The 18,762-nt window shown below is 42.8% G+C and overlaps 2 protein-coding genes across 2 annotated transcripts; one reads left to right on the forward strand and one right to left on the reverse strand.

The window, feature by feature from the left end:
• Nucleotides 1-9,626: 9,626 nt before the first annotated feature.
• Nucleotides 9,627-10,610, forward strand: LOC117886075 (olfactory receptor 10A7-like). The gene has a single exon (XM_034787710.1). It carries the CDS (start codon nucleotides 9,627-9,629, stop codon nucleotides 10,608-10,610), a length of 984 nt encoding a protein of 327 aa, XP_034643601.1.
• Nucleotides 10,611-16,006: 5,396 nt separating this feature from the next.
• Nucleotides 16,007-16,838, reverse strand: LOC117886213 (olfactory receptor 10A4-like). The gene is given in 2 exon segments (XM_034787874.1): nucleotides 16,007-16,235; nucleotides 16,237-16,838. Coding segments are annotated over 2 exon segments (702 nt in total). The 5' UTR covers nucleotides 16,710-16,838.
• Nucleotides 16,839-18,762: the final 1,924 nt, after the last annotated feature.

Below are 18,762 nucleotides of genomic sequence, written 5' to 3' on the forward strand. Positions count from 1 at the left end.
GGGTAACCTGGCTGACACCTGACCCAAAGGACCAATAAGGGGACAAGATACTTTCAAATCTTGAGGGGGGGAAGGCTTTTGTTTGTGCTCTTTTTTTGAGGGGTTGTTCACTCTTGGGACTGAGAGGGACCAGACATCAATCCAGGTTCTCCCAATTTTTCTAAACAAGTCTCTCGTATTTCAAACTTGTAAGTAAAAAGCCAGGCAAGGCGTCTTAGTTTTACTTTGTTTTCTCAACTTGTAAATGTACCTTTTACTAGAGTGTTTATCTTTGTTTGCTATACTTTGAACCTGGGCTAGAGGGGGGTCCTCTGAGCTCTTTAAGTTTGATTACTCTGTAAAGTTATTTTCCATACTGACTTGACAGAGATGATTTTTACCTTTTTCTTTAATGAAAAGCCTTCTTTTTAAGAACCTGATTGATTTTTCCTTGTTTTTAGATCCAAGGATGTTGGATCTGTATTCACCAGGAGTTGGTGAAAGGAAGGAGGGGGGAAGGGTCAATTTCTCCTTGTTTTAAGATCCAAGGGGTTTGGATCTGTATTCACCAGGAGTTGGTGGAAGGAAGGAGGGGGGAAGGGTCAATTTCTCCTTGTTTTAAGATCCAAGGGGTTTGGATCTGTATTCACAAGGGAATTGGTGAAAGGTTTCTCAAAGCTTCCCAGGGAAGGGAATGGTGGCAGCGGACCAGATCTAAGCTGGTAGTTAAGCTTAGAAGTCCTCATGCAGGCCCCCACACTTGTACCCTAAAGTTCAAAGTGGGGATACAGCCTTGACATGGTGGCAGAGCGGTGGGATCATTTTAAACCCAAAAGCCAGTAAGATTTTTTTTTCCTTCTAGCTGCTTGGAAAGCAGAGCTGAAGGTAGATGCATATCTTATCTCTCCTTGCCTGAAGACAGAGGTGTTAAGTTTTTTTAACAAGGGCCTTTGTTAAGAGAAGGGTTCAATCATTGAGCAAACTGGTAAAAGGAATTTACAAGCTGAATTGTTTTTTTTTTTCTTTTTACATCCTCAGGAGTAGCTAGTTAGAAAGTCTCTGTTAACTCAGCAGCAGCCTGAGCTAAGTGCATCCCAGTTTCAGTCAACTGCAGAGGGGTGTGACCCAGCACAAGAAAACAGGAAAATGACTACAAAAGAAGAAAAAGCCAAAGAGGAGGCCCACAAGAGAGCTATGGAGCTGAGAGAAAGAGAAGAGAAGGCCAAAGAGGAGGCCCACAAGAGAGAGATGGAGCTAAAAGAAAGAGAAGAGAAAGCCAAAGAGGAGGCCCACAAGAGAACTATGGAGCTGGAAAAAGCCAAAGAGGAGGCTCACAAGAGAACTATGGAGCTGGAAAAAGCCAAAGAGGAGGCGAGAGAAAAAGAGATGGAGGAGAGAGAAAAAGAAAGGAAGCATGAACTGGAAGTAGCAAGGGCTAGGCAGGATGCACCAGCCCATCCTAGCAACTCCTCTCCAGGTACCACTTCCCATCCCAGAAAATTCCCCACCTACAAGGCAGGCGATGATACTGAGGCCTTCTTAGAAAATTTTGAAAGGGCCTGCCTTGGATACAGCATCACTCCAAACCAGTACATGGTAGAGCTGAGGCCGCAGCTCAGTGGACCCTTAGCTGAGGTGGCAGCTGAAATGCCTAAGGAACACATGAACAGTTATGAACTTTTTAAAAACAAGGCCAGACTAAGAATGGGGCTAATACCCGAGCATGCCCGTCGGCGGTTCAGAGCCCTAAGGTGGAAACCAGACGTGGCATTTACCCGGCATGTCACATTGACAAAAATTGTGATGCCTGGATATCAGGAACAAATGTTAAATCTCTGGAAGATCTGGTTTCCCAAGTAAAAATGGAGTAGTTTTTAGAGGGTGTTCCTGAGGAAATAGAAAGGTACATCCTAGATAGGAAGCCCAAAACTGTAACCGAGGCGGGGGAGATTGGAGCCAAATGGGTGGAGGTGACAGAAAAGAAAAAAACTAGTAGCAGTTGGAGCGAATACCAGAAGGGGCAAGCTGAAACAAAACCTTACCACCGGGGACAACCCAGGGCCCCACCCACATCTCAAGGGAAACCCCAGACGCCTTCTGACCCCACCACACCAGTCTCCACCAACCAACATCGCCCCGGTGATACCTTAGCAGGGCGATGTTTTAAATGTAATGAACTGGGACATATAAAGGCTCACTGCCCAAAGAACCCCAACCGATTACAGTTCATTACACCACAATCACACCAAAGATCCCCAGACCCAGATGCCTCTCTCATACCCTCGGAGCAAAGGGAAACCTTGAGAGTGGGCGGAAAAAAGGTTATTGCTTGGAGGGACACTGGGGCACAAGTGTCAACTATCCACCAATCCCTGGTGGACCCCAAACTCATCAACCCGGAGGTTCCAGTGACAATTCAACCCTTCGTGTCACAGTTGGTAACCTTGCCTACAGCCAAGTTGCATGTCCAGTACAAGGGCTGGTCAGGAATGGGGACTTTTGCAGTCTATGACAATTATCCCATCCCCATGCTGCTGGGGGAAGACTTGGCCAACCATGTGAAGCTAGCCAAGAGGGTGGGAATAGTCACCCGCAGCCAGGCTAAGCAAGCTTTCACCCCCATCCCTGTTCTTGAGCCATCCACCAGGGCCCCGTCTGTGTTACCAGAGACGCAGACAAAGGTGGTGGAACTGGATACCCTGCCAATGACTGCAACAGCCGTAGTGGATCCAATCCCAGAGACCCAGAGGGCATCAGCGAGCCTGACCTGATGGAAGCAGCAGATAACCCTACCCAAGAGGCTCAGCCAGAGCCTGAAATACCACATAGTGCCCCAGCGGACAGCGGTTCACAGTCAATGGAAACAGCCCCAGCACCTGCATCGCTTCCAGAGGGGCCAATCCCCAGTCCACAGTGCAAGGAGGAACTGATGTCTCCAGCATCAAGGGAACAGTTCCAGGCCGAGCAGGAAGCAGATGACAGCCTTCAGAAAGCTTGGGTGGTGGCATGAAGCACCCCACCGCCTCTGAGCTCTTCTAACCGATCCCGGTTTGTTGTAGAACAAGGACTTTTGAGGATGCCAGTCTTCCTGGTGCCCACCAGAAAGAGTTTCCTTGTATAAAGACAGTTGGTAGTTCCCACTAAGTATCGGGTAAAGCTCTTGAGCTTAGCCCATGATTATCCCAGTGGCCATTCTGGGGTGAACAGAACCAAAGACCGGTTGGGGAAGTCCTTCCACTGGGAGGGAATGGGCAAGGACGTTGCTAATTATGTCCGGTCTTGTGAGGTGTGCCAACGAGTGGGAAAGCCCCAATACCAGGTTAAAGCCCCTCTCCAGCCACTACCCATAATTGAGGTCTCATTTCAGCGAGTAGCTGTGGTTATTCTGGGTCCTTTCCCAAAGAAGACACCCAGAGGAAAGCAGTACGTACTGACTTTCATGGATTTTGCTACCTGATGGCCGGAAGCTGTACCCTTAAGCAACACCAGGGCTAAAAGTGTGTGCCAGGCATTAGCAGACATTTTTGCCAGGGTAGGGTGGCCCTCCGACATCCTTACAGATTCGGGAACTAATTTCCTGGCAGGGACCATGAAAAACCTGTGGGAAGCTCATGGGGTGAATCACTTGGTTGCCACCCCTCATCACCATCAAACCAATGGCATGGTGGAGAGGTTTAATGGAATTTTGGGGGCCATGATACATAAATTCGTAAATGAACACTCCAATGATTGGGACCTAGTGTTGCAGCAGTTGCTTTTTGCCTACAGGGCTGTACCACATCCCAGTTTAGGGTTTTCACCATTTGAACTTGTGTATGACCGCGAGGTTAAGGGGCCATTACAGTTGGTGAAGCAGCAATGGGAGGGGTTTACGCCTTCTCCAGGAACTAATATTATAGACTTTGTAAGCAACCTACAAAGCACCCTCCGACACTCTTTAGCCCTTGATAACGAAAACCTAAAGGATGCTCAGGAAGAGCAAAAGGCCTGGTATGATAAACATTCCAGAGAACGGTCCTTCAAAGTAGGAGACCAAGTCATGGTCTTAAAGGCGCTCCAGGCCCACAAAATGGAAGCGTCGTGGGAAGGACCATTCACGGTCCAGGAGCGCCTAGGAGCTGTTAACTATCTCATAGCCTCCCCCACCTCCAACATAAAGCCTAAGGTATACCATGTTAATTCTCTTAAACCCTTTTATTCCAGAGAATTAAACATTTGCCAGTTTACAGCCCAGGAAACAGATGACGCGGAGTGGCCTGAAGGTGTCTACTACGAAGGAAAAAGGAATGGTGGCGTGGAAGAGGTGAACCTCTCCACGACCCTTGGACGTCTGCAGTGACTGCAGATCAAGGAGCTGTGCACAAGCTTTGCACTCTCCCGGGAAAGTTTCCCGGAGTCAACTGGTTAAAAATTGTTCTTGGACTGGAACATATTGTTCGTTTTTATATAATCAGTAGTATGTCTAAAGGTACATGTGTCTTATTAACTCTGTTTTCTCCTAGAGCTCCAGGAAGAAATCACAGCCAGTGTGGAACCAGACGTCCAACACTATCTGTGATTTGTGGGGCGTGTCATAACTATAAAGGGAAAGGTAACAGCTCTCCTGTGTAATAATATTATAGACTTTGTACCCTAAAGTTCAAAGTGGAGATACAGCCTTGACAGATGCAAAGGTAAATACTTTAGTTAATGATGGTGTGACACTCTGCACTCCAAAGCACCCTATATTTATCACAGTGATGTAATTATTATGTTTTGTACAAAGTCTTCCTTGTGAGGTATCATTCTAAAAGTCTTGATCTATTGAACATTAATATCCTGTTGGAATGTATGTGCTATCATTGTATATGAAGTTTTACTGTGTGTGTGTGTCACTGAAATATGTTATGAGTTGGGAACACCCACAACTAGCCTTTCAGTTACAACAGTGGGGAAGCTAAATAGTGTTAAAGGCCCCACCAAGGGGAATACACACTCACAAGGACTATCTCAGGATTTGTATACAAAGCCTCCCAGAGGGAGCATGTAAGCAATGGGTAATGGCCCCTGCCATGACTCAGTGAATCATGCAAGGGTATGTAACTAGACCACATGATACTGAACTCCATCTTGGTATCTGTGGTTTTCCACAGACTGTGTTGCAGGGGGACTTGGCATGAAACAAAGGAGTTTCCTCCACGTGGAAGAAGCTATAAAAGAGAGGCCTCACTCTCCTACAAAAAACACCTGGAAACACTGGAAGCACAAAGATTTAACTGTGGAAGGGGGTCCCAGGCAGGAGAGAAGAAAGCCATGCCTGAGTAAGGAAGCTAAAACCTGCTTGTACTATCTAAATGGGTGAGGCACAGCTTGACTCAAATCCGATCCAGTTTGTATAATACTGAGATTGCAGTTTTGTTTATTTCTAGGTAATCTGCTTTGATCTGTTTGATATCACTTATAATCCTTTAAAATCCATCTTTCTGTAGTCAACAGCTCATTTTATGGCTTTTTAAAAAAAAAATCTCATGAAAGAATATTCAGTTTGCAATAAAAAAAAAATGTCATAAAAAGTCAAACATTTATACTGTTCAGAAAATCCATTAAAAGTTTTGGTTTTAAATAAAAAAAATATATGTATACAAACCTGATTTTTTTAACAGAAGTTTTTATTTAAATGTATTATTTTGGAAGAAAACCTATTTTCTGTAAACAAAACAAAACCCAAAAAGTTTAGATGAAAAAAATGGACCATCTTTACACAGATCCCATGTGTAACACCAACAGACCCCGATCGTCGACTGGTGGGATCAAACCTGGGCCCTCTGGAGCTTAGTGTATGAACCTCTACTGCATGAGCTAAAAGCTACAAGGACCTTAGCTTAGGCTGTAGCAGACTCATTAATTTCTCTAAGTAGTCTCAGTTCCACTAGTTGGGACAGAGCACCACACCCAGGAGATATGTTGGTTACACGTGCACCATAGGTACAGTGTTCTATTGTTGTGTGAGAAAAAGACAAAAACACCTTTTAAATGTTATGGCACATCAGTACTGGGATTAAAGGGATTATAAAAGGAGAGATCTCAAGCAGATCAACAAAACATAAATGCTCTTGCAGCTTCAGCACTTTCAGATATTATTTAGCAACCACCAAAGAGAACAAAGCACATTCCAGATGGAGGTGAGACTCTTGTATTTGATGTTATTTTTCTGATACATTATCCAGAAATGTAAATGTACTGGGGATGATATGAGAAGGTGCGAAACTATTTCAGTGGGAAAACAAAATGAAAGTTACATGATATATGACTGAGCCTGATTCCACTATAGAGATACTCCTGATTTATGCTTTGGTAAGTGAGAGGAGATTAGTTAGTACCCACTGAATTCAATGGAGCAACTCCTGATTTAAATTGCGGTGAGTGACAGTAAAATAGGACTCATGATTTACACTGCAGTGCAAGAGAATAGAATGAGATCAATTGATTTCTGATTGAACTCAGGACAATGAGAGCAGAATCAGGTCTAGTGACTTCAGTGGAGTTACTCCTGATTTACTCTTGAGTGAGTGAGAGGAAAATCAAACCCCACTGACTCCGGTTGAGTTATCCCTGATTTACAGCAGGATATAAAAGAGGATAGAGAATCACCCTCATTGACGTCAGTGGAGTTACTTCTGATTCACACCAATATGTCTGAGAGAAGAATTTAGCTATACTGTTGGTTCTACAGGGACTAGGGTTAAAAGATAGGTGTATTTACAGAAATCAAACAATGCAGTTGTTTCACACATTGATGGTGGGTACCTAAGCAATTATAAGCATGAGTCCTATTGACTCCCAATGGTATTTGTGTTTCTAATTCACTTCGGTTTGAAAATTTCACCGAGAACAAATCTCTGTTTACTCTAGTATAAATCTAGATTCACTTCACTGACTACAGTGGAATTACTCTGAGCCTGTTTCTGCTACTCTTGCTAATGGCTTGTCTACACTTGAAACGCTACCGCGACAGAGCTGCAGCACCTCATCTGTGCCACTGTACTGTGTCAGTGTAGACACTACATACTCTGACAGGATGGGTTCTCTTGTCAGAGGAGGTAATCCACTTCCCCGAGAAGTGGTAGCTAGGCCAACAGAAGAATTCTTCCATCAACACAGCACTGTGTACAGAGGGACTTAGGTCAGCTTAACTGCCCCACTCAGAGATGTGGATTTTTCAAACACCTGGGCAACCTAGTCATGCTGACATAATTTTTCTAGCATAGACAAGGTCTAGGGCTGAGTAGTATCATACGCCTTAAGTCAGATTGATTTCACTCTAATATAGCAGAGAGGAAAATCTGAGCTTTTTTTAATCAATTGAAAAGAAATCAGAGCCATAAAATAGTTTGCCAATGGAGCCAAAGTCTGCACTTGGTTACTCAGGAATAAATCCAGAGTAAATTCATGGATTCATAGAGTTTCAGGTCAAAAGGGACCATTGTGATCATCTACTTCAACCTCCTGTACAGCACAGGCCAGTGAATTTCAATAGAGCTGATGAAAAATGTAATTTCCATCCTATAGGAAATTCCAATAGTTCAGCATTTGTTTTCATCCTGATTCAGGACAAAAATTTGATATGCCAAATAGTGTTTGCAGAATGACAAGATTCTGAAATGAAACATTTTGAGATTGTGAACCAAAATAAAATGTTTTCTTTTTCTTTCTTTCTTGGAAAATTCTGCAGAAATAGATTTTTTCCCCTGGAGATTTTAGATTTTGGTGAAACCTTATTTTCAAATGGGAAAATATTTCTGTCAATGATTTAGAGGCTGTGTGTTATGCCCCAGCTTTTAAATAGTCTCTCTTGAAGTCCCTCTACTTTTGACCAGTCCCAAGACTTTACTTTTTACTAGAGTGAGCTCTCATGACTCTGAGACTGGGTCAGCTAGCTTTACCACTCCCATTTCTCCCTGTGTGCTCTCAATAGCAAGTCCAACTTAGTTCAGACTCCTGGTTTGAGACTTTAGAGGGGCAGTGCACCTAGGAAGTATCTGCAGTGACACCAGACAGACTTTTCAAGTCTAGGTGGTATTTATTAGTCAAATGGAATACTGCACTTGAGAAACTGGGTTACTGTGGTAAAGTAAAGTTTAAGTCAAGGTCCAGAGCAGCAGAATCCTTTGGCTAGCTTTCCAGACATTTCTCGAGTCCATTTTTAGCCTCTGTCTCCTTGTCTTTCTCTGTCTCTGAGAGTTCTTAATACAGCCAAATGACACCTGCAGTGTCTTTGTTGCCAGTTGCTGCTTCTGTTGTGTTCACAAGTTCAACCCCCCTTGGCTTAAGCATTAATGTCTGGCTATTGGGTCTTCTATTGTCTCTCCAGGAGACTCCAGGCATAGGTATCCATTCCATTCAGTACTTGTTAATGTAAACAGCCCCAATCCAGATGTCATACCTGACACTCAGCCATGCCTTATTCCCTTCTCTCCTAGGAGAAATTGACCCCTTCATTTCATGCACAGTGGATAGCAATACATGGGTGGGAAAACTCCATCACACATATTGTTCATTAAAAGTATTAGAAAAAAACCCGCATTCTCCACAGTGCCATTCCAAATGTTTCAACGAGCCCTAAATTTCACTCTGTACTGAGTCCACAAATTCTGGCTTAGCTAGAACATATATTTTAGAAAGGCGTCTAGTCTTGATTTAAAGATTTTGCATGGGAGAATCCACCACATCCCTCAGTAATTTGTTCCAATGCTTAATTACCCTCACTGTTAAATATTTGAACCTTATTTCCCTTCTGAATTCAGTGAGGTCCAGGAAGTTATGCTAGTGTGAATCCTGAGACATGGATCAAGATGGTTTACTTTAAAGGCACTATTCTGCATTTACACCTGGGTAATAAGAAGGAAATTGGGTCCAGTATCTAGGGAACACGGCAGAAGAATGCAGAATCCAGGAGAATTGCTCTTTTGCAGCCGTCGTGAATATTTTCCTGCATGTTACTCTATGTCATGCTTTGACCCCTTCACTTGTCTTTTCTCTTCTCATTTCCCTTTTAGATGTGGATGTTTGAACAGTAGATCCCTAAGAATCATTCAGACCCAAAATATGACCTTATCTTGAAACTCATAAAATGTCTTGTGGAAGGTATCTAGCAAATTGTGGGCACTGATGGAATACAACTGATAAATAATGAGCCTGACTCTGCTTTCACTTCAGCAAGTTCAAATCCCAACGTAGTGGCAGGATTTGATTTTTATTTTTTTATAATTTCAACAGATAATATCAAGGTTTATTTGTAATAATTTTTTTCAATTGAAATTTTTACAGTTGTGGGAAATTAGGGAGATAGGGATCAGACAATAATTATTTAATTACAGTCGATGTTGAGATTCAAACATTTTAAAGCATGATAACTGTTAAAACACAAATTGTCAACATCACATGCCAAAATATATAAGGTAAATATCCTTCAGTCAAACTCTAATAAGTTCTCAAGCAACATTTTTCTTTGTCTGACTATCTGTAAATTTCAGTTATTATCAATGGAAATATGTTTTTGTTGGTTTATGTGTGTCTGGTGAAATTAACATTTACCAATATTTACCAATGAATTTGAATCCTTCTAGGCCTTCATGTATGTGAGAGGAAAGCCAGGCACAAGAAATTCCATGTCAGTCAAAAATCAGACCTCTGTAATGGAGTTCATTCTGCTCGGGTTTTCTCATGTTCCTGACGTGCTGCAGGGCTGGCTTTTTGTAGGGGTGGGTGCTGCTTACATGGTGATCCTACTGGGTAACAGCCTAATTATTTTCATCACGCTGGTGGATGCTGCCCTTCACACCCCCATGTATTTCTTCCTGAGAAACCTCTCCTTCCTGGAGATCTGCTATGCTTCGGTCACCATTCCGAGGATGCTGTTCAACCTACTGGTGGGGAGCAAAGCCATTTCCATTCTGGGCTGTGCTGCACAGGTGTATTTCTTCCATTCCTTTGGTATATCTGAGTGTTTCCTTCTTCTAGCCATGGCATATGACCGATGCATTGCCATTTGTTGCCCCCTGCGCTACACGCTTATTATGAGCAGAAGCCTTTGCCTGCAGATGGTAGCTGTGTCCTGGGCTGCAGGTTCCCTGGTGTCCTCAGGGCATGTCTCTTCAGTGTTTACTTTACCCTACTGCGGGCCAAATGAAATTGACCATTTCTTCTGCGATATCCCTCCTGTGCTGAAGCTGGCCTGTGCAGATACCTACAGGAGTGAGACTGAATTGTTCATCCTCATTGTTCTACTGGCCATAGTCCCCTCATTCCTGATCCTGGTATCCTACAGTCAGATCATCTCCACCATCCTGAAGATGCCCTCGACTGAAGGAAAGCACAAAGCCTTCTCCACCTGCTCCTCTCACCTTATCATGGTGACCCTCTTCCTCGGCACAGGGAATGTTGTTTACCTGCAGCCCAAGTCCAGCTCTTATGTGGAAAGCAACAAGCTGCTCTCCCTGCTCTACACTGTTGTGACACCGATGTTGAACCCCATTGTTTATGGCTTGAGAAATGAGAAGCTGAAAGGAGCCCTAAGGAAATCATGCAGAAAAATCTACTTCTGGGCTGGAAGGCACCTCAGAAAGTCATCAGATCCAGCTCCCCTGCACTGAGGCAGGACCAAGTAAACCTTGACCATCCTTGACAGGTGTTTGTCCAACCTGTTCTCAAAAACCTCCACTGACAGGCATTCCATAACCTCCTTATCAAGCCTATTCCAGAGTTTAACTACCCTGAGTGTTAGGAAGCTTTTCCTAATATCAAACCTGAATTTCCTTTGCTGCAGATTAATTCCATCACTTCTCCTATCTTCTGTGGACATGGTGAACAATTGATCCATGTCTTCCTTATATCAGCCATTAACATATTTGTAAACTTTTATCAGGTTCCCCCTCAGTCTTCTTTTCTCATGATGAAACATGCCCAGTTTTTTTAACCTTTCCTCCTAGGTCACTTTTTCTAAACCTTTGATATTTTTGTTGCTCTCCTCTAGACTCCTTCCAATTTGGCCACATCTTTCTTAAAATAGCATCCACAACGGAACATACTACTCCACCGAGCCTCATGAGTGCCAAGCAGAGCTCTGATGTTATCTCTAGAAGTGTTTGGAATATTTTTCAACAAAATAGTTATTGACCTTACTGATTTGTTTCTCTTGGTTTGTCATGAAACATACCATGCTGTTTTATATCAAACTTTAATAATAATATTGTCAACCTTACCAAAACCTTACCATATTTAAATTTGCATTAATAATAATAGCATTGCTAGTAAATTAAAATGTTTGAAAAATGTTTTGAATAAAAAGTTAATAGAAAAAACCTGGTTTTGTTTTGTTTTTAATTCCATTCAAAATAAATTAACATGGATTGTTAAAAGTATTGTTTTTTCATTCTGCATCCACCTCTAATTATTTTCACAATATTGCAAGGATCCTATTGGAGTGAAAGGGAAGAAAAACAGTTTGATGATCAAAGAGGTGGAGGCCCAATGGTTGAATGTCCCACTTGAGGTGCCAGAGAAAGTCCCTGATTTTCAGAGAGTGCTGAACACCCACACACTGAAAATCAAGCCTCTTTAAAGTGCCAGAATTTGGGCACCCAAAACTTAATGCGGCAAAAATTGCTTATAGCTTTTGAAAATTTAGCTCTGGAAAACTGAAGACGACTTTAGTTCTACCACTGACTTCCTGTTTGAGCCCAAGCAAGTCATTTGGGCAGACGGTTAAAGGCACCTAATAGGATTTCCCATTTACACTTGTGACAGACCCAGACCACTGGGGTACAGGAGTCTGGTAGAAGGCAGATATACTGGCCACTGGATGAATAGTTTTCTATTCCCTGAGTGACCAGAGCAGGGTGCTGCCCTAGAGCAATCAGGAACCAATTAAGACAGACAAGCTAATTAAGACACCTGGAGCCAATTAAGAACTTACTAGAATCAATTATGACAGGCAGGCTAATCAGGACACCTTGTTTAAAAAGGATCTCCCATCAGTTAGTGAGGGGGCACAGAAGGAGGACAGAGTGAGAAGGTGTGCTGCTGGAGGACTGAAGAGTACAAGCGTGATCAGGCTTCAGGAGGAAGATCCTGCAGTGAGGATAGAGAAGGTGCTGGGGGAAGGCCATGGGGAAGTAGCCCAGGGAGTTGTTGCTGTCACCCAGCTGATACAGGGGACATTGTAGACAGCTACCATCCACAGGACCTGGGCTGGAACCCGGTGTAGAGGGTGGGCCCGGGTTCCCCCCATTCCCCCAACCCCTGATCGGACACAGGAGGAGTTGACCTGGTCTGTGAGAAACACCAGAAGGAAAGGTCTAATTTGGAAAGGGATCTGGCCTGTCCCTGACTCACTAGGTGGGACACAGAGACTGCAAGGATTGTTCTCCCTTTCCCCCATGCTGGCCAGTGATGAGGTTAGCTGAGTGAATGGCAGGTTTGGGCCTCTATCAGAAGTGGCCAAACTGAGGGCTGCCGTGAACCTCTGAGGTGAGCAATTCTGCCAAAAAGTGCAGGACCCACCAAGGCAGAGGAGGAACTTTGTCACACACTGTTGCCAGCTGGAATACAGTTGAATACATTGAAATTACTCTGGATTTACAGCAGCGTAACTGAGAGGAGAATTTAATCCACTGAGATTCATAGGTAGAGGGAGGCTAAACGATTTCCATAAATATTATCGGTTCTGATTCTCTTCTCACTTACTTTGGCTTGGACCCATCAATTTCAATGTCTTTTTTTTTTAAATTTACGTCATTGTTCAGATGCTCTGTTGTTTTTATGTATTTGGGGCTCATCCAGAGCCCTCCAAAGTCAGTGGAAAGATTCTCATAGATGTCAACAGGCTTTGGATCAGGGCTTTGAGTCAATACAGGAACTAGGAATGTGCTGATTTTGTCTTCATGTTCAACCGACATTCTAGCAAACACTTTCTATTGGCACATTTAAATTAATACTACAGAATGTTTTCAGAAAGTAAGTAGTGTTCATGATAAGACTCTAGACTAGGATTTCCAGTAGGAGATGAGAGAGATAGGCACCCAATCTTATTGAAATTCATCATAAATTGAGCACCTCAGTTTCATATATAGATTTATAGATCGATACATAGATCAATAGATAGATAACTAAAGAGGGATCTGTTGATTCCTTTTACTAATGTGTCTAACAAAAACACTTCAGATTTTGAATTCTATCTAGGTATCATTAAAGTTCAAATCTAGGTTTCATGATACACTTTGCTAGTCAAAACCTTCCAAAGCTGGATAAAAAATATCAGTAAAAGAACCAGATACATTTTTTCCCAGTTTCCAATCTCCTCTAATTATCATCTGAAATTTGATCCAAAGGCAAAGGCCCCACTGACTTGAATGTCACCAAATCAGGCCTTGAAAGGGTAAATCTCAAATCACTGAAGATGAGAACTGGTAGCACTTGATAAGACTTCTTGTTTCTCTAGCTCAACTCATCTTCACTTACCTTGTCAACAAACAGTGTACTCTGAGTACCTTCAAAGGAACTGTCTGTCAATTTAGTAAGAGCATTCAAATATTAAGAATTGAGAATATTGGAACAAATCATTAATCCATTGTTATTTTAGGAACACAAAACTACACAGAGATTTAGGACCCAATTCAGGGAGGCAAATAAACATGTGCCTAATTTTAAGCATGTCATACTTGAAGATTACTGAACTAATCGAATAGTTAAGGTCAGACACATGCTTAACTGTGCTATTGAATTGGGTCCTTAATCAACTTTTGCTCATCTACAGGGCAGTTGTCTGTTCTGTGTTCTACAGGAGGTCAGAAAAGATGATCACAACAGTCCCCTCTGGCCTTGGAGTCTATTAATCTACTCTTCCTCATCTACCTCAGCTGAACATGAGGGAAGATTAAACCCTAAATTTTTCCACACTGCGAAATAATATTTTAGAGCCTGATTTTCATTTGCACTCAGTTCCCTGAATAATAATACTTAGTTCTTAAACAACAGTTTTCATCAGTTGATCTCAATGCGCTTTCCTACTACTTTATGACTGATGATATTGTAAAGGCCTTGAATTGGGAGCATGTTAACTACAGTTACATTTACAATCACTTTAAAGTTCCTTCACCCTGATGGAGTAGTGGAAAGGGTGGCTCAGTATCTGGGCCTATGTGCCTAAGGGATAAAACTTTATGGGTAGGTCTACACTGCAAGTAAAAACCTACAGCTGGCCCATGCCCGCTGACTCAGGCTCACAGGGTTTGGGCTGTGGGGCTGTTTAATTGCAGTGTATATTTCTGAACTCAAGTTGGAGCCCAGACTCCAGGACCCTCCAAGGTGGGAGCTCCCGGAGGTTGGAGTTTTTACTTGCAAAGCGGTGATTTGTTGCTTTGAGCTCAATGAGAGTTTGATTGTTCAGAGTAAAGCTCTGTATGTGGATATTTCTCTTGTTATCTGAGCAGAATGTGTATGAATTTATCTAGTTACCTTATATGTCCTGATCCTGTATGGTGCTGAGTGCTCTCATCTCCCAAAAAACTAGACAGATAGAGTGTGGGAGCCCAGCACTTCCAGGTCTTTGTCAAAAATATTTTTTATTGCCTTGGCACAGATCCCCCACCTAATGGTTACCCAGAATCCCATGCCTAACGGCTCTCACTTGTATGTGCTGCATTGCCTGGAATCTCCAAGATGGATAAGATGAAGAAGTCCTTTCCAGTTTGCTAATGCAGACGAGAAGGGTAAAAAAGTTTGAAAAACCCAGAAACACCTCCCCACACTTATTTACTATTCCCCCACTCTCTTCTTCTGACATCAACCCCCTAGCACCCATCCCATTTATCCACTGACTACGATTCCTGTCCTCACCACAGTTCCAAAGTCTTCCCTTCCACTTCCCCCATCCTCCTTTGCCTGCAAGCATTCACATATCATTTATATTCTTTATGACCACAGTTTGACAACTGAATTTTCAGCTGTATTCAGAATATGTTTCCCCAAAAATAAAAATAAACCAAACATCTTTGAGAGAGGCAGATTGTAGCAACATACCTTGTTTAATTTCAGCTCACTGCCAAGGGTAGTTTCTGAACTTAGGCCACTTGTGTGCAGCACAGGTCAACACCAAAAGTGTGCCCTCTTGAGCTAGCCTATGAGAACTGGACAGCTAGCAAACCCCTTGGCTAATCTTTCTGCAAGTGCATAGTCTAGTCAATTGGTTGCATAGACCTTAGGTTCAAGCCTATCCTGAGAGCTTAATTCTTTTTCAAATAATGTTTTCAGTATTGCTTTACCAAAGAGACTGTAGGTGACGTGCTAGATGCGGTAAAAATTGATTGGTTGAGACCATTTCGGGCATGATCAGAGTTATGTTTTGACCCCCAGATGTGCACATAAAAACCTTGGTAATATCTGCCAACCATTTGAAATGCTGTTTTGTTTGGAGGGTGGGGTCTATATCTTGTATATCCCTTGCTCAAATGATACCAAATGTAGATTATTAACTCTAGCCTTCATCATGAGACAAACTCAACGCAAAGTCAATGCAACTAAACACAAAGATTTAGAGTACTTAGAATAATGATTAAACAGATTAGTCTTATCAGCCTTTATTGCAACAGAGCTAGCACTCCACGATCTTATAATTTGCTGGAGAAGAGACGTTCTTAAAGGAGAGTGGCTAAGCAAACAAAAGAAACACACATCAAAAGAAAGAGAACAAAATAATATTCTTGGCATTTTACTGAACATAAACCAGGTACAGTCTTCAGGATTCATTCAAGTCCATCAGAATTTCGGGTAACAATCACCCCTCCTGAATCAAAAGCTGATTCTCCTCGGTCCTACATTAGTCTCAGAAATGGTGAATTTATTTTGGGAGGTGCCACTCCTGATTTATACCAGTGTGAGAAAGAAGAGATTCAGTCTGTTAACTCCAAGGGCATAATTCCTGATTTACTCTTGGGTAACTAAGAGGAGAACAGGCCCAACAGAACTGAATGGAATCATAGGCCTGAAGAAATTACATTTTCTCTGAAAAGAGTTTCCTCCCCAATGTTCTCCTCAAGGCGCCTTTCACCTCTTTGTTCCTCAGGCTGTAGATGATGGGGTTTAACATGGGGGTGATCACTGTGTAGGAGAGAGAGATGAGCTTCTTGGTGTCTGGGGAGTAGCTGGATTTGGGTTGGAAGTAGGTCGAGCTGGCCGTGCCATAGAAGTGAGTCACCACCACCAGGTGAGAGGAGCAGGTGGAAAGCTTTGCGTCTGCCCTCTTCTGAGGGCATCCTCAGGATGGTGGTGATGATCCGCATGTAGGAGACCGGGATCAGCAGGAATGGGAACATGATGAAAAGAACAGTTGCTGTGAGGGCCTCAATTTCGAAGAGAGAGGTGTCAGCACATTCCAGTTCCAGCATGGGAGGGGTATCGCAGAAGAAGTGGTTGACTTGATTTGGCCCGCAGAATGGCAGACTGAATATCCACATCATCTGCACAGTGGCCACTGGAAATCCAGAGAACCATGAGACTCCAGCCAACTGGAAACAAGCCCTTCTATTCATGATGTCTGGGTAGCGAAGCGGGTTGCATATGGCCACATAGCGGTCATAGGCCATATCGGTCAAAAGGCAGCACTCAGCTGTCCCAAAGAAGAAAAAGAAATAGAGCTGAGATGCACAGCCAGCAAAGGAAATGATTTTATTTTCCACCAAGAGATTGACCAGCATCTTCGGGACGATGACCAAAGTGAAGCCGATCTCTAAGGAGGCCAAGTTCCGGAGGAAGAACTACATGGGGCTATGGAGAAAGGGGTCAACTGATGTCACCAGGATAATGAGCACGTTTCCTGTCAGGGTAATTGTCCCATTTTTTAATCCTTTCATGAATCATATTTTATGCTATTGCACCAGCTGAAATATGTAGCGGCTGTCTGACTGACAGACTATGTGATCAGAACTATCCACAATCTAACTTTGTCTCCTTGTAGCATACTCTCTTTCAAATTGCCTGTTGGGGGACAGCTACACGGTGCTGCTTGTATTAATATTTTTGGGGTGTGGTATATGGAAGAACAGTCATTAGCTCTTCTGTGCAGAGCTGGCACTAGGCATAAGCAGACTAAACAATTGCTTAGGGCCCTGAGCACCTCAAGGGGGTCCCCATTTGCTTTTTATTATAAGAACTTGCCTGTTTTAGCATTGGGGGGGGCACAAAATATTCCTGCTCAGGGCCCCGAAAGGGCTAGCACCAGCTCTGTTTCTGTGGCAGATGTGATGTGATAGGAATGTTCTGGGATATTGTGAGGACATTCAATCAGTGATTCAATGATGTTTGACCCAGAGTCCAGGAGTGTCCTGCACCCTTATTTAGGGCTTAATCCTTTAGCTACTTGGAACCCCCAGTTCCTATTGATATTGGTTAGAAGTTGAGGGCAAAACTACACCTAATACAACCATGGTTGTTACTACCACTTATGTCGGTATCACTTACGTCGCTCATGGGTGCGAATAAGCCATCCCCCACCAAGCAACATAATTACACTGACTTAAGTGCAGGGATGGACAGTGCTATGTTGGTGGGACAGATTCTCCAGCCAACTTAGCTACCGCCTCTTGCACAGATGCAGTTATTATGCCAATGGGAAAACTCGCTCACTTCGGCGTAGAGCGTCTTCACCAGATGTGCTACAGCAGTGCAGCTGCATCGGTGGAGCTGCGTTGCTGCAGCACTCCTAGTGTAGACTAGCCCTGAGATTGGGCTTTTCAAAAGAGCCCAAGAGTGTGAGGTACATATCACAAAGGGAACTGGGCATCGAATTATTTAAAATCTCTCTAGGTACCATATTCTGCAAATCCTCTCTTCAGCTTTGTAGTCCTTACTCATGTAAATAGCCCTGCTGATGCTATGACACTGTTCTCTGTCATGCCAGTGTAAATATGGGAATCAGGGGCCAGGTTGTGAAAATGGGTACTGTGACATTGCACTCCATAATGCTTTATAGAAATATGCTTATGAGTATAAATATGACGTAACTGGAATATGTTTTATGCTAGATATGCCATGTAACATATCTTTGCAAAGGTTATGATCTACTGAATATATTCATCCTATTTGTATGCATGTATCATTTTTATATCTGAAGTTATAAGCGTTGGCTCTAAGCTTGTATTTAAAGTATTTGCTGTAGGAAGCACATAAGGCAGATTTGGTCAACATAATGTGAAGGGGTTATTCAAGTAATTGGGAGTCCTTAACTAACCATGGATTTTGGGAGATGCAAATTCACATCTGAGCTATTCTGGGAACATTCAAACATTCAGGCACCGGCCTGCCAAAAACTGAATCAGTCATAGACATGAGACTTGCTCAGATGACTAGAGACTCCATCTTGTGGTTGTGGTTTTGCACAGGAGAAGAAAGGGATTTCCACCCACAAGAGAGAGAATATAAAAGACCCTGAAAACTCCTCCATTTTATCTTCAGCTGGCTCAAAAGATAGCTCTCCATCCTAAAGAGATGCCTGAAAGAAACCGGAAGAAAGTTCAGTAACTACGGGGGTGTGAGTATTTGCTGGACCCAGACTAGGAAGGAGTCTAGTCTGTCAAAGAAGCTTATTAGAACAACTCTGAGGATGAGATTTTCCTGCATTTATTTTCCTACTGTACTTGGCTTAGACTTGCGTGTTTTATTTTATTTTTTGCTTGGTAACTTACATTGTTCTGTCTTTTATTACTTGGAACCACTTAAATCCTACTTTTTTATATTTAATAAAATCACTTT

Source organism: Trachemys scripta, chromosome 12 (assembly GCF_013100865.1).
Source record: "Trachemys scripta elegans isolate TJP31775 chromosome 12, CAS_Tse_1.0, whole genome shotgun sequence".
NCBI lineage: Eukaryota > Metazoa > Chordata > Testudines > Emydidae > Trachemys > Trachemys scripta.